General features: G+C 40.0%; 1 protein-coding gene across 1 annotated transcript in view; it reads left to right on the top strand.

The window, feature by feature from the left end:
* pcnx2 (pecanex 2) overlaps window positions 1-15,476 on the top strand; it is a 40,687-nt gene that overhangs the window by 7,471 nt on the left and 17,740 nt on the right. The window contains exons 5-22 of the mRNA XM_084735965.1: window positions 2,494-3,005; window positions 3,138-3,332; window positions 4,170-4,646; window positions 4,748-4,925; window positions 5,193-5,343; window positions 5,470-5,612; window positions 5,908-5,986; window positions 6,266-6,401; window positions 7,971-8,113; window positions 9,331-9,484; window positions 9,820-9,852; window positions 10,659-10,830; window positions 10,969-11,079; window positions 11,652-11,743; window positions 12,143-12,252; window positions 14,221-14,329; window positions 14,925-15,017; window positions 15,138-15,288. Of these exons, the coding sequence (XP_084592091.1) occupies window positions 2,494-3,005; window positions 3,138-3,332; window positions 4,170-4,646; window positions 4,748-4,925; window positions 5,193-5,343; window positions 5,470-5,612; window positions 5,908-5,986; window positions 6,266-6,401; window positions 7,971-8,113; window positions 9,331-9,484; window positions 9,820-9,852; window positions 10,659-10,830; window positions 10,969-11,079; window positions 11,652-11,743; window positions 12,143-12,252; window positions 14,221-14,329; window positions 14,925-15,017; window positions 15,138-15,288 (3,039 nt within the window). The remainder of the gene's footprint in view (window positions 1-2,493; window positions 3,006-3,137; window positions 3,333-4,169; window positions 4,647-4,747; window positions 4,926-5,192; window positions 5,344-5,469; window positions 5,613-5,907; window positions 5,987-6,265; window positions 6,402-7,970; window positions 8,114-9,330; window positions 9,485-9,819; window positions 9,853-10,658; window positions 10,831-10,968; window positions 11,080-11,651; window positions 11,744-12,142; window positions 12,253-14,220; window positions 14,330-14,924; window positions 15,018-15,137; window positions 15,289-15,476) is intronic.

Raw genomic sequence — 15,476 nt, 5'->3', positions numbered from 1 at the left:
TTTGTGATTGTTAGAACAGTGAAAAGATGAAGCAAGACATTTATGTTTGAATGAAGTGTGTTTTACAGTGATCTTTGAGGTAAAATTACTAGTTTGGTGGCTTTGAGGAGAGCAATATAACAGCTCCTCCTAGGTAAACAAAATGATCTTATTTTTTAACAAAAAATGTTTATATCTGTAGTACATAATGATATCAGACCCTGGATGAAAAATTAGAATTTTCTCTTTAAGTGTATCTGGCTGTTGATGTTCTTTGTAACTTGCAAAAATGTTTCCATCAGCTGGGCACCAAGGTGAAACAAATGAACTGTACATGAAGCAGTTTTTCTCCAAAGATGACTTCTTAGTGGTTCTGTGGGATGCTAAAAATAACCCTGAGAATATGACTAAGTGATAAGACAGGATGTAGAGAGACAGCCAGCTGCAGAGCAACACTTCACCCACAGGTCATCATCAATTAAAGTGATAGTTCACCCAAAAATGATTTCACTCAGTATCTACTCACCCCTGTGCTGATGTGAGGATGGGTGAAGATCTCCAGTTCACAAAACACTCCTGGAGCTTCAGCGGAAAACAGCGTTGCAGCCAAATTTAGTACAAATGAAGTGAATGGTGACCAGTTTTAAAATGTAAAAAAAGAACACAAAAACTGCACAAATTGTCTCCATACTGCTCGTGTGGTGTAAGCCAAGTGTCCATAATCTGCGACATTAAAATTTGACCCAAAAAGACACCATTTACACCATGTTTTTTAGCCTAAATGTCAACTGTAGCCTCTCAGACAGGATCCGCGTGCACATGCCTGTAGCGGGTACACAGGCTCTCGCAGCACATCCTCACATCAGCACAGGGGTGAGTAGATATTGAGTGAAATTTCATTTTTTGGTGAACTATCACTTTAATCTCTAGTTGTTGCAGCTCCCGAGGCCTCGTGTGTAATTTGGGGAAACAAGTGTTCTGTGTTGTTTATTGTCAGAATCGGTCTCAGCTGGAAGCCAACTCTGTTCCTCTTCCCTAATGCACTCGATGGCTCCTTGGGCAATGTAGACTGACAACTTCCTTTTCTGCAAACACATCATTGTTGTAAATAAGCTCAGACAAGCACAGAACTAGCAGCCAGCCAACAAGACCAGCTGACTGCTTCCAGTAAAAGTATGACCTAATGGTGATTAGTCAAAAAAAGTCATCTTATGGGAAAATAGGATATAAACACTGTGTTTAATTCTGATTGTTCCGCTTTCTGCAGTTCATTTTATTGTGAGGGGAAGATGTTTATCTGTCCCTGTTTGTTTGTGTCACTGCAGCCAAATAAGAGATGACAAAATGTCCATGGCAGAATTTTTACACTCTTTAGCTTGTGTCCATAGGAGAACCCTTTTTGGTTTCAGGTAGGACCTTTTATTAATCTTCCACTTGGAATCCTTTCAGAGAGCTCTACTGAGAACTGAGCATAAAGGGCTATACCTAAAACCATCTGTGAAAGGTCTCACCCAGGATGCCCTATGCACGGTTCCACATAGAACCCTTCTGTGGTGCAATAGTACCGACCAGAACCCTCTCTGGAGGTCTTATTCAGAACCTGTCCATCTCCTAATGGTGCTAACAGCAACCCACCCAGGTTGTTCTACAGAGAAGCTCTTTGTTTTCTAAGGGTTTTATCTTGAACACACTCACAGCCCTTTTCCACCAAATAAGCTCTGGTTCTTAAACTGGTTCTTTTCAAAATCCTGGAACCTTGCTGTCATCTAGTGAACCTACATTTCCACCAATTTTGAGTAGAACCATTGTAATCAAGAATGTCCTCAACAGAAGGCATTGCACAGTGCACAGCAACCTGTAGAATATGACATTCCCACTTTGGTTCCCAAGGAAAACGGTTCAAAATTATATGTTTGAACTGGAACAGGACCGCTTCCGTGTTGGTGGAAAAGGCTTGTCAGGGCCCTTTTCCAACAATTCACTTCACTTGTGGTTCTTGAACTGATTCTGTTCAAGATGATCAGAACCTGTGCTGTCTCGTAAACCAGCCCACATTTCCACCAGGTTTGAGAGAAATCATTATAATAGTGCAGAATATGACACACCCACTTTGGTTCCCAAGGAAAACCAGTTGTTTTATGGTTCAGCTAGGAACCAACTTTTTCGTTTCCAAAACAATTCATTTTTGGTGGCAATGCCCAAAATGGTTCAAAATTAGGTGCTTTAACTGGAACAGGGCTGGTTCCTCGTTTGTGGAAAAGGTCTATTAGGCTTGACAAAAGACTTTTGCAAAGATTTCAATAATCCTTGAAGAATTCTTTCCTCCATAAAGGGTTCTTTGAATGAAAAGATTCAAAGATCTCCTGTACTTGAAAAACTGCAAATGGTTCTGGGTAGAACCTCAACCCTTTAGGAGGAGCCCTTTTTGAACCTTTATTTCTAAGAGTGTACGATTAGAGCAGTTTTATCAGTTTTATGCTTTAACTCAACATTTTTCATTTCATGTCACTCCAGGCCAGGGTGAGGGTGCTGCAGAGGAGCAGCTTGTGGATGGAGGCCTGCAGCCGAGCCCAGAGCCTTCTCCAGATGACCTCTCCAGTCCCAATCCCGACCAGGCCGCCCCCCTGCTGCAGGCCCAGCAGAGGCCCCCATCCCGAGCTGAAAGAGAAGAGATGGATCCGCCGGTGGGACGGGGAAAAATGGATGTGGAAATAATTGAAACTGCTGCTGTGAAAGAAGGAGTGGACGTTCAGGGCTCTTTGACGGGGAATGACAGAGAACAATCAGAGCAGGAGAGAAAAACAGATAAAGACTCAGAGCAGGACAGAAAAGAAGATTATGAGGATAAAGAGGTTACAGACAGGGAAACAGCTGATGAAGGTCTGCCTCCCTCTAAGGGAAGTGAAGATGAGAGCGAGGTGGAGAGTGAGGGGCAAAAAGAGTCCCCAGATGCCAACAATAACTCACTGGAGACACCCCAGGACCACCAAGAGGATTTCATCGACATCCCAGAGCCTCCTGCACAGGTAGGACTCACTGATAGAGGAATATGTTGTTATATTTGGGAGGTTTGAATTTGAATATTTTAATAGACGGCAATAAAACTTTCATCGTGGTTAGAGCTCTTTCCTTCGTCTGTCTCTTGTGTTGCCTCTCAGGCTGAGGCAGTGGAGGAGACGTACTGCTCTGATGAGATCGAAGTGGTTCTTGTAGACAACTCTGGCCCCGGGCCTGCGTCGGCTCACCTGGATGACAACGACACAGTCAAGATCATCATCACCATGAGCTGTGACCCTCAGACTGCTGCTCAGCTGGAGGAGAGCGTCAAGCAAAGCCTTCTGGAGAACGCACAGGTAAGAATATGTTATTCCCATGTATTTCCCCATTAAGAAGCTTTAAAGCTGTTCAATAATCTGCATTGAATCTATATATGATGTTTATATTTAGTCAAATATTTAAAACCCAAGAGGTGAGTGTAAAACCCAAGTGTTTAACTAATGACTCTCCAGCAGGTCAGTGGGGTTTAATAGGCTTGATCTGTATTTTCTATTACGGGTGTTCCCTGTCATTAGTCCAGGCGGAGATAAAATGCAAAATGAGGTGTAAATTTAGCCCTCACTTGTCGGCATGGTTATGACAAACACCAAATACTGTGGTAGTCTGAATGAAGTCTGCGTGAGCTTACTCGCAGACTCGATGAATGATTGAACAGGACAGCATGAAAACAGTCCAGACATCTTTTGTAATGCTGTCTGACAGTCTCCTGGTGTATATGGAGGTTCAGTATTTCAAATCACCCCAGTGCTGTAATGTTGAGTCTGAAGCTGCATTTCCACCAAATTAAGTTCTAGGGACATTATTTTGCCTCCCAAAATGTCCCTGATTGAGGTAGTGCTTTCTAAAAGTACAGGAACATAGTGATCGCTTTTTCATATGTAGTCCTAATCTTAGCGAGTCTTTAAATCACTTTGGAAATGCATATGGGCTAACAGAACCTTGAATAATACTTGTGGGTACTTTGGCTTAAAGCACAGGTTAAAATGACAACCTACAGTCATAGTCACGTGGGAGAAATTAGCACATCTGTCCTGATGTTTAGGCTCATGTCTCCATGACTGCTGCTTGTGGTAAGATTGTGTTGTTCTATTTAGAAAAGACAGTGTGTGTCATGTCTTTGTGGGTCTTTCCAGGCTCAGAAAGATGCAGGAGAGTGTCACATCAAGATCCCTGTCATCACCTTCGACTCTCCTGAGGAGGAGAAGCAGGAGGTGGAAGAAGGAGAAGAAGCGACCGGCTCAGAGGACGACCCCACGCTTAAACAGACAACAAGCCAAAGTGAGGAATTCCACCTGTGTAGAGAAACAACCAGTTCTGAGTTCACCATGCTGGAGTGTCCGGATCCAGACCAGGAACACGCTGGCCTGCAAATGACAAATGACAGCACGCCAAGCCCGCAGCTGACCAATGATAACAGCTCGTCGGGTATTGACGTCCACTCCCACCCTGACGACACAGACCCTTTGGATGCAAATGTGGATTCAAAAGGTTTCCTGCGTCTGCCGCCAGCTTTAGCCCGCTATGGGCCTGGAGGAAGGACTCACATCCGCGGGCTGAGCATGGACAGTGGGAAAGATGCAGTGCTGCTTTCAGACCGCTCACATAACACAGTATGTTGGCAGTTTAGCTCTGTTTCTATTTCTGTATGTTTATTGTAGTCATCTCCATCCATCTGTCCATGCATACACACAAACATTTGTCTCTTTATCAGACCACCATGACCAGTTCCAAGTCAGATCTGGAAGCGAAGGAGGGCCAGATTCCCAATGAATCCAACTTCTTGGAGTTTGTGTCCTTGTTGGGGTCCCTCAGTACCAGAGCTGGAGGTGCCAGTGCAAATGAAGATGAGGGGCCAGAACGCAAAGAAGAAGCGAGAACTGCAGAAGATGGTGAATCTCAGCAAAGGGGTTTAATCCTTTACCTCCTTTATCTACATAATATATAGAGTCAGAGTTAAAGGGATAGTTCAGATTACTTGAAGTGGGGTTGTATAAGATACTTCACGATAGCCAGTGTGCTTAAACCTCGGCATCAGACAGCCTTTTCTGATAAGAAACTGCTGTTATATAAGCCAAATAAAAATATAAAATAAAATCAAAATAAATTTCTGTTTCTATTAATTTCACCAAAAGCACTTCCATTTGATCTGTTTCCAGAGAATCTGAGTGTGACTTCCAGGCCAGATGAGGCGAAAACAGAGACCAACACAGACAACAAACCAGAGAGACCCAAACCACCCACCAGTCTGCCTACTGACACACTACAGGCGCTACCGCCCACACAAATCCCTATAGTCTCCCCTGACAGGTACACATGCCTCTACACTCACATGCTTCAATAAAAATATCCACACAGCTCACACAAACGCGCACACACATGTATTTGAGCCCCCCGTGTCCAGGATCTCCAGTTTATTGTGTTTCCTGTCTGCAGTCCGCAGACGGACAGAGAGAAGGATCCAGACTATGATTCTCTGCCTTCACAAACCTCTCAGTCAGAGAGCTCCATGCTGCAGGTGATCTGCAGACCAGAGGCTACCAACAAAGAAGAAGCCTACACCTTCCACACTGTGCACAGTAAGAAGGATTGAGGAATATATTTGTGCTGGAAATATTTTGATCTTTTGAAAAAATATACAGTATGTGCAGAAGTCTCTGCCAGCAGCTTCACTTTTGAAAAAGCTCAAAAAGCTGCGAGATTAAATGACATTTTTCTGGAACGGGTCCAAGATGTTCAGCTGTTCAGCTATAGTTCAGATGTCTGCCTGTAACGCTAAATACATATTCCAGAATGGATTTCACTGCTCATCAGTTGGATGTCAGTTATTGCGCATTACCCATCCGTAGAGAAACTGACTGTCTGTCTCAACAGGAGACAGGCCTCGCAAGCTGTACGCAGAGAGAGCGCTCAACCTGCCGCTGGGAGCAGAGCTCATCACGGGCAACATGTGGTAGTGCTGTCAAATTTTTATTACACTCCCCTGCTTCATCATCTCTTCCTGTACTTGCAACAAGTTCTCTTTTTCATCTCATTTTCTTCCTTTTCCTGCTCTGTCTACCTGCATGTTTTTTCCCGCTGCCTCCATCTTACCCTGTTTTTTGTCTTCTCGTAAACTATCATCAGTGCCTGTGTAATGAGGTTTGTTCCACATAATAACATCAGCTTGTCTGCTTGTTTGTCTGTGTGTGTGTGTGTGTGTGTGTGTGTGTGTGCGTGTGTGTGTCTTCAGTGACCTGCTGTCAACTTCTTCAAACTCAGAGTGTCAGGACGGCCTGGCAGGTGGTCACGCTGACTGCCCTTTTCAACGACGCATCATCCCTGCGCACAGGCTTCGACCACGAAGGACGCACCCAGAGATCTTCCAGGTGTCCATCTGCTTTCACCTTTTCTTTCTTGTTCTGCATACCAATAGCCTGCATGATTTACTAAACCCGATTTGCCAAAACTAAAACAGGACAAAACATGCATGTTCTACGTGTGCGTGGACGTATGGAGTCGGGGTCCTCAAAATGGTTGATGGTGATATTTAAAGGTACCTTGTGAGTTTTTTGTACATGCATGTGACATGATAGCTTGTTCTCCCCATGGGTTTATGCTGTTTCACCGATCGACAGCTGGTGGTGGTAATGTGCCAAGAAAGGTAGCAGTGTGCCAAGAAAAAGGGATGAACAAGAAGACTATTAGCAAACAAACATGGATGTAAACCATGCAGAATTCAGATTCTTTCAAAAGCTGGTTTTGCCAAAGTTTAATGAGGACAGAAATTGATTGACTGATTGATTGACTGATACTTTAATTTTCAGAACAAGTCTGAAATTTGTCTTGCATAATAGCAGCTCCGTTTGCAACATTATAGACAACAAATATCAGGACAAGAGCATGCTGAGCCGCGGTGCACAGTTGAGCAGCTCACCAGCAGTTTAATTAATTGAGAACTGAGAATTTTTTTTCCCTCAACTGTTAATTAGTTGAAATGTTTTCACTGTGTTTGTTAGATCTCAAGGACACATGATGTGTTTTGGTGAGAAATTATGAATGTAAACATAACCGTTTGTTTACCAAAAAAGACACCACAGGGTACCTTTAAGTAAATAATTAAAACAGGGATTAATAGAGATTTAACAAATTAATAAATTAATCCATGAAATGAATCTGTAAAATTAAAACAGGATTCATAAATAACAACTTCTAGCAGTTCAATCTTTTTAAGCCCCGTCCTGTTTTGCTCTGTGCTTTAATAACAGTTGAGCAAACTTAGTACCTCGGTCAACTTTCTTCTTTTCCGGGAACACAGAGCAAAAAAGGGGTGGGGCTAAGGACAGGTCAGATACTAATTTACAAATAGAACAGGCCAAATCTAAATCACTTCATACATACACAACAATCATTGTCAACACAGTTTACAAATTAGTCGAATCCACAAATAAATGTAAAAATACAGGTTTTAAACAAAGAAATTACACTGCTGATTCCCTTTTTATTTGTATTTTCTACCTGTTCTCATCATAGAATTGATTGGCAAGGTTTTACACAATGAGTCTCCCGGATAATCTACCAACTGGTAAATCAGATTAGTGTTTTTTTTTTTCCCATCACACTGTATGACAGAAAAAAATGTGAGTCATCGCTGCTGTCGAACCAAATGATCAGTCCTGAATGAGTCTGCTGCTGGATGCAGAGCAGCAGGGCTGACATAAGCTGCCTGGGATCAGCCGCTGAAGCTGAAATAACACAGACTCTGTGCTGCTGAATCATTAATGCACCACTTTGTGTGTGTGGACTTGCGTTGCACCACGTGAAAAAGATGTTGTGACTGTGTATTTGTAGTGATCCTGACTGGGTTTTAAATTATCCTACATGAGAAATCATGTTTATATATCAGTTGCAGTTGAATTTACATTGGTACAAATGATTTGTGTTTGTGTGTCTTCCAGGAAGAGGACTCTTTGGATGAGTCATCAGAGACTTCTACGCAGGAGAAACCCACCAGGAAGATTTACTACAAACTAAAACTTTTTCCCGGAAAATGGATCAACATTTTGTATGACAGACTCACCCTACTTGCTCTTTTGGACAGGTAATATACAGACAACCTCCCTGCAAACTCTTTACAGTGTCTAGAAATCAAACTTTCAATCATAACATTTTTCAGCTGGGACGATCATACTCTGAACATAATCTTGAGATTAGATGTTGTTTAAGATATTGAGAAACTAATGAAAAAAACTTCCTGTTTCACTTTTTGCAACATGTGACATTCATGTTGTTAGTGGTTTACATGATTGTCTCCATTCTCCTCTAAATTCTGATAAACAAGCTGATTTCAAGAATGCTGGTCACTGGATGTTTGTCATCTTGCGCTTGAAAAACCTTTTGTACATTTTAAAACCATCCCTTCCATCAGTATCGCTTAATTTTTGGTCATTTTAGTTGTTCTTTTGTGCTATTTTGTCAATGTCATGTCTGTTTAGCAGCAATTCAGACTGGGTTACACTAACACTTACTTTAATCTCAGATTTGTTCAAATTAGTTTTTAGCAAAACTGGGTTTGAAGTGAGTAAATCCAGATCAATATTAGGCAGAGCTCTGTTGAACAATTGAAAACTAATCTTGGTTTAGTAAAAACCGAGTTAAGTGATATAACCAAACTTAAATAATAGTAATCAATATGGAAATGCTTGCTGACCCAAGTTAAAATAAATAAATGCATAAAAAATAAATAAAAAAATTGAATGCTGTTGACACCTAGTGAGTATAAGAGAGCTGGGGGAGGCATTAGCTTTGGCAGCTCTGTATTCCTTAATAAAATGTTAAACTGTTTGCTAGCTACCTAAAAAGTTAACAAAATGTTACTTTATTTTTAACTAACTAAAAATTGTGTAATGCTAGCAAATTAGCCCACTGATGAAGGCTTGAAAAAAAAAAATCATGCATTATAAAACTCGTTGACTCAGGTTTTAAAAGGTTTTAAAAGTTAAAAAAGTGTAAGTGTAAGTTTAACGTTAATACTGGAACATTTTCAATTTGAGCTTAAAGAAACAAATTTAAACTGTTTAGAGTAAAAACTAAATTGAAGTTTAAATAGAGGTCTTAATTTAATCCTTAATTTGAATGTAGTTTAAAAGTTGGTTCAATGTAATTTAAATTTAAACCATGATTTCACCTTGTTTAAAAATGAATCCTTGTTGGTGCAACCCAGCTATAATGTCTGTCTGTCAGTTTTGTATAGGAAGGATGCACTTCATGAGCAAAGAAATAGTGTAACCTGTCTTTGTATGTTCCGTTTTTGTGCAGAAACCAAGACGTTCTGGAGAATCTAGTCGCAGTTTTCATGGCCTTCCTGGTTTCCTTCCTGGGTTTTGTGCTTCTCAATCACGGCTGCTTCAAAGACTTTTGGGTCTTCCAGTTCTGCCTTGTCATCGCCAGCTGCCAATATTCCTTACTCAAGGTAAAAAAATAAAGAAATATAAAATCTCTGTGAAGGGCAGCGTGTAATCCCTAGCCTCTGAATTACAACACAACCACTGTTGAGAAGTTGCACTTTACTGGTCAAAGGAAAATCATTTTGCCACTTAAAACCACGCTGAATTGAGAAAAGAATGATGGCTGTGTGCTATCATGGTGACCTCATGCAGATGAAAAGTAAAACTGACCTCAGACTTGCATGTTCCTGTTTGCTCCCACTCGCTTCCTCCCTGCTAAAGAAGTCACACAGTTATTTTCATTTGTGTTCATATTTACAAATGGTGATTCATTCTTGGCTTCTGTGGTTTTGTTTTCCAGAGTGTTCAACCAGATGCAGCCTCGCCAACACATGTGAGTTTAATGTCACTTTGTTACTGAGTCCCAGAGTAAAGAATCATATCAATTTGCATGATAATTACCAATATTTTGGAAACTTATACACTCATGATGCCACATTTACTTGTGACCGGTGTTCCTCTTTACTGATGCATGCTGTCAGTCTCTGGCATGATGTCATGAGTTTGAAAACAGTTCTCTTTTCAACATTAATAATTTTTGCTGTGTTTTGACTTTTAAAAAAAGTCTCAATACCATACCAGGCTGTGAATATATTGTATTATATAGTGATACTACATGGTTAATTGTTTCATTTATTATTTTTTATTTTGCTTAATAAAATGACTGCTTCTGTTGCATTGTTTGATGTTTTCCAATTAAACACATAATTCAAGTAATTCAAAGAAATATGACATTTTTTGCACATGCTTAGATCATAACTGACCACTTTTATTTTAATTTATTTTATTAAAGAAGGAAAGCAGAAGTTAAAAGGAAAAACAAAAAATGCTGTACACAGATTTATTATTTAAGAAAATTTTTTTTCAAGCTGTCATTTTTCTTTGTTTTTTAATATTGCGATATATATTGTATTATGACTATTATGACTTTATCATATCAGTATTATTGTACCTCGAGTTTTTGGTATTGTAAAAACACGTAAAGGTGCATTTAGCCTAAAATGACCCAAATTTTGTAGCAGTATTTAATAGTGATTCCAACCGATGGTGGTATTATGTTGCAGTTCATAACATATTGAGCGGCTGTGTTTTATCAAACCCCCTGACTGTTCTCCTGTGCGTTCATGTTCGTGTCCTCAGGGTCACAACCAGCTGGTGGCCTACAGCCGAGCGGCCTACTTCTGTATCTTCTGTGCTCTGATTTGGGTGCTGGAGCAGCTGCTGAGGAGCAAGGACCTGCCCGTCTCCACCTTGTATGGAGTCACCATCGTCTGCCACGATGCGCTGCACTTCATACGGGACCTGCTAGTGGGTAGGTATAAATCTACCACATGTAACCTTCTGTGTGGGCTTTGTTTCAGACAGTCCTGCAGCTTCTGTTAAACATATTTTTCACCATTTGTTTATGAGTGATACTGAAAAATGTCTTTTTGTTTAATGCACAAAACAGGGTTCACCTACTGCTTCCCAATCACCTTCCTGGTGGGCCTCTTCCCTCAGATCAACACCTTCACCATCTACCTGCTGGAGCAGATTGACATGCACCTTTTCGGAGGGACAGGTTGGTAAAACTGTTTCTAATCTTATGATTTCAGTCATGCATCTGTTCATGATAGACAGATGTTTGTTTAAGTTTTAAGTTTTTATTGCAAACAACTGTCATTTCTGGCTCTGCTTTGATGTCTGTGTGTGTAATGTGTTTAATGTTTAAAGCCCCTGAAAACCTGGCTTTCAATCTAAGTATTTCTCTGTAACATCAAATATTCATAATAAAAACGGCTTTAGTTATTATTTAATAAGAATTTTAACATGACACACACTGACTAACCTGCTTTGTCAGGACTACGTGGGTGTGATTTAATCAGATTTGATAGATAATGATCAGTCCATTAGATTCTGATTCAAATGTTGCTAAATTGGTGCATGGAAATATGTGACGTCAGCTTTCTCCAAGAATAAAAATAGAAATGCCCCATTAAAATATCCAAACGGTTCTTACTTTGGCTAAAGATTGTGTGTTTATGTATGAAACCAGCACTCTTAGTTTAAAAAAGCATAAACTTAGACTACAGTGAATGCTTTGCTTTGTTTCTCTGCATATATTTCACATTCACTCTAATTTGTGTGTCTCAGCTGCTACGAGTCTCATCTCTGCAGTCTACAGCATCTTTCGCAGTCTGATCGCTCTGTCTCTGCTCTACGGTTTCTGCTTTGGAGCTCTCAAGGTACAAATGAACTGCACATAAAACAAAACAGAGCTTAGGCAGGAGATGTGAATATAACCCTTTCTCCTCTTCTTGTTTTTCCTCTGCGTTTTGATTTGAATGTGTGCTCATGGTCATCCTCTTGGTTAAAGGAGTAGAAGAAGACGGGGAGTTCAGTTATAAATAGCCGGGCAGCTTCAGTGATGGAGTTAAAGTGGAGCTGCAGAAAAACAAACTGTGTTGTTAGTCCTCCTTCAAAATGGCCACAACATTGCAGCTGTGGGAAGATGCTTTTAAACTGTGAAGATCAAAAATAGGCAGAATCTTGTTTTTAAAGGTACATGATGGTATGATTCACACTGATGTATGTGTGTGTGTGTGTGTGTGTGTGTGTGTGTGTGTGTGTGTGTATGGTTACAGGAGCCGTGGGATGAGCAGCACACTCCAGCTCTGTTCTCTGGTTTCTGTGGCCTGTTGGTAGTTTTCTCCTACCACCTCAGCCGACAGAGCAGTGACCCCTCCGTGCTACTGTGAGTGCCAGTGTGTGTGTGTGTGTGTGTGCATGTCAGTTTGCATGCACACCACAGCTGCAATGATTAATCAGTCAGTTAATCAATGAATCCATAAGTTGTCAACTATTCATTCACTATTGTCAACTAATCGATCCAGTGTTTCTCAGACATTTTACACCATGTACCACCTCCAAGTACCACCATTAAAACATTAAAATACTGTAGAAATACAGTTCATAAATGATCATGGATTACGTAGCCTACTGTGAGCTCTGTGCATTAATGTGACTTCATAACAGGCTGATATAGAAACAAAAATATTACAGGAAAGACAAAACCTATTTAATCATTTAATTGGTCTATTAAAATTACATTTCAGTAATATCAGAGTATTTATTTCCACTGGAAATTTCATAGTATTTTGATTCTATGTATTTAAATTCATTTATTTAATTTTTTACATTTTAGGAGATTCCCCAGTCGACCACTAGAGGGAGCTTAAGTACCATCAGTGGTACTTGGATCATAGTTTGAGAATCTAGGGATTAATCATTCTGATCTCAAAAATGTCAAATTCTGTGATTCCAGCTTCTTAACTGTGATTTTTCTTTACTCCTCTATGACAGTAAACTGAACATTGTGTTGTGGTCATCTTGGTCTCTGGGAAACACTGATCACATTTTTCACCATTTTTTGATGTTTTCTGAGCCAAACAACAAATTGATGAGTCAAGAAAATGATCAACAGGTTAAGCGTTATGAAAATAATTGTTAGTTGCAGCCCTAATGCACACAATTAATTGTCTGTAATAATATTTGAATTAAAGATGAGAGTGGTGCATGGAAAAAGAGCTGAATTATTCAACATGAGAAAATGAAGGCAGATGGTAGATGTACTGTATATAAGCTGCTTCAGATGAAAAATGTTGTATACTTAATTATTCGTAGAGTAATTTTCACCCAATCAGAAAATTATCTTCATAAAGATTGTTTTTCACTGTTACTCTTTCAGCTCAAGCAGTTTTATTTTAAGATGAAATGAAAGATAAGGTGAGAAATACATGATAGAAGGTCAAACTTCAAGGAAATTCATGCGTGATGTTCCTCCATAAATCATTGGAAATGTAAATATTTCACATTTAAAAACCTGTATGAGTTTTGTAATGAGGAAGGAGGCTTTATACCTTTTCCACCCCTCACTACCATACACTTATTGTTGTCATTTTTAAGGAGGTACAGGGGTGTTTAGGTGTAGATATCAGGTCAGCAGTGTATCACACATAGAAGTATTAAATGTCATCTGAAAGCAGCTCAGCACTCTGTGCCAAGTTTTTCTAGTCATAAATCTATAATAAACATTGGCTTTCCTTTAGGCAACTCTAACATTTTGAAGTATAAAACAGCTTAGAATATTATGACTGAAGCTCTATCATGTATTTTAAGTCGTTGCAGCAGTTTTTTTGGATGATACCATTTATGATACAGATTTGGTGCAAAATTAACCATATTTCATCATTCAAGAATTGGATATTTCACAAAACTACCACACTAAGACCCCCTTATTGTGAATATACCTCAGAAAGTCATACGTACGCTGAATGCTTCAACTCTCTAGTTTGTGGTTGTGAAGTTTCATGAGGCTGTGATTATCTTAGATCTCACTATCAGTCATTTTAAACAGTGAGATCAAGTTTCAAAAAATGATCTCACAACATATGCTTGTCTTTCACAAAATTTAGCCCAACCTTGGAGCGGTATTTAGCCAATGTCCAGACAATCTAGCATGGTTGGTACTATAGTTTCACACGGTACTGATAGTTTGTAGTAACACTGACTGGCCGGGGACGTGGACCGTCCCATGGAGGTGAAGAGTTTTTCCATTTTTTCCCGCTTTCAGTTGCTTTAGAGTTTATAACAATAAAAATCTGTGCATGTTATTTAACAAACAACATCATCTTGTCTGACACATCTCACACTGTAATTCCAGATCACTGATCAAGTCGAAGATAATGCCCGCTCTGGTGGAGAGTGAGGAAGAGGAGGAGGAAGACATGGACAGCAAAGACCCTCTGCCTGAGAAACTGCAGAACTCGATGGTGACTAAAGAGGATTATATTGAACTAATCTGATGTAATATATCTTTGTTTGAGCAATAATGTAGTTAGTTGAAGGTGATAAGTAATTCTTATGGATAATTTATCTCTGCGAAGGCATAAACACATTTTTTCACTGTTAATTTTACCCTCTGAGAGTTAATTGAACAGTTTTTTTTATTGTTTTGATTGCAGCAGCCCAGAGCTAGATTAACTCAAGTCAGCTCAGGCTAATTACCTTCAGAAAATCAATACTCATTAGCACTTTGCGTGAGTTTTGGAATTCATACACATGGTTTTAAACTCAGCGTTGCATGCAGGATAATAAAACAATGTCTGCTGTCGATCACTGGCTGTGATTACAGGGAATTATGCATTGCAGAAAAACGCCTCCTGCCGTCTTTTACAGTATTAATGGGGATTGTGAAGCTCTTAACTCTTCTCCAGCTGCTGCGTCTTTGATCTCCAAAAACTGAAGGCTCAGAGTGATTAGACAGAAATAATCGCACATCTAAATCAGTCTGACAAAACAAATGTGTCTTCATTCGGTGTGGATTATTAATGATCGCAGCTCTCCCTCCCTTTTGTGTCTCCGCAGAAGGAAATTCTGCTGTCGGATTTAGTCGTGTGCTCCCTCGCCTACATCTTAACCTTCGCCATCACTGCGAGCACAGTGTTTCTGTCTCTCAAGGTGAGGTTCTCGATTCTTTCCTCTTTTCTATTAACTGTCTTTTACTCTTAATCTGTCATATTTTGCAGGAATACTAATTCAAGCGTTTTGTCTAATTATTAATTTTCATTGTGTCTCCAGCCCTTTGTGACCATCGTGCTGTACGCTCTGGCGGGGACGGTGGGGTTTGTAACCCACTACCTGATCCCCCAGCTGAGGAAGCATCACCCTTGGTTGTGGATCTCCCATCCAGTCCTCAAGACCAAGGAGTACCACCAGTTTGAACCAAGAGGTCAGCATGCCTGCTGTGCTATAGTCCAGAGTTGTATGTAAACCCCTTGATCAGCTAGAAAACTATCAGACAGAACACACAAACATCAAGGTCATACAATTTTCCAAATGTATTATGTGGATAATACAAAACGTTTGGAAATGTTTCATCTGCATCTGATCTGCATAAAGTAAAAATCCACATAGCGA

The sequence above is a fragment of the Lutjanus erythropterus genome, chromosome 14 (genome assembly GCF_056507025.1).
Source record: "Lutjanus erythropterus isolate fLutEry1 chromosome 14, fLutEry1.hap2, whole genome shotgun sequence".
Lineage (NCBI taxonomy): Eukaryota > Metazoa > Chordata > Actinopteri > Lutjaniformes > Lutjanidae > Lutjanus > Lutjanus erythropterus.
Note: the sequence above shows the minus strand (reverse complement) of the source record. Positions and strands in the feature narration are given on the sequence as shown.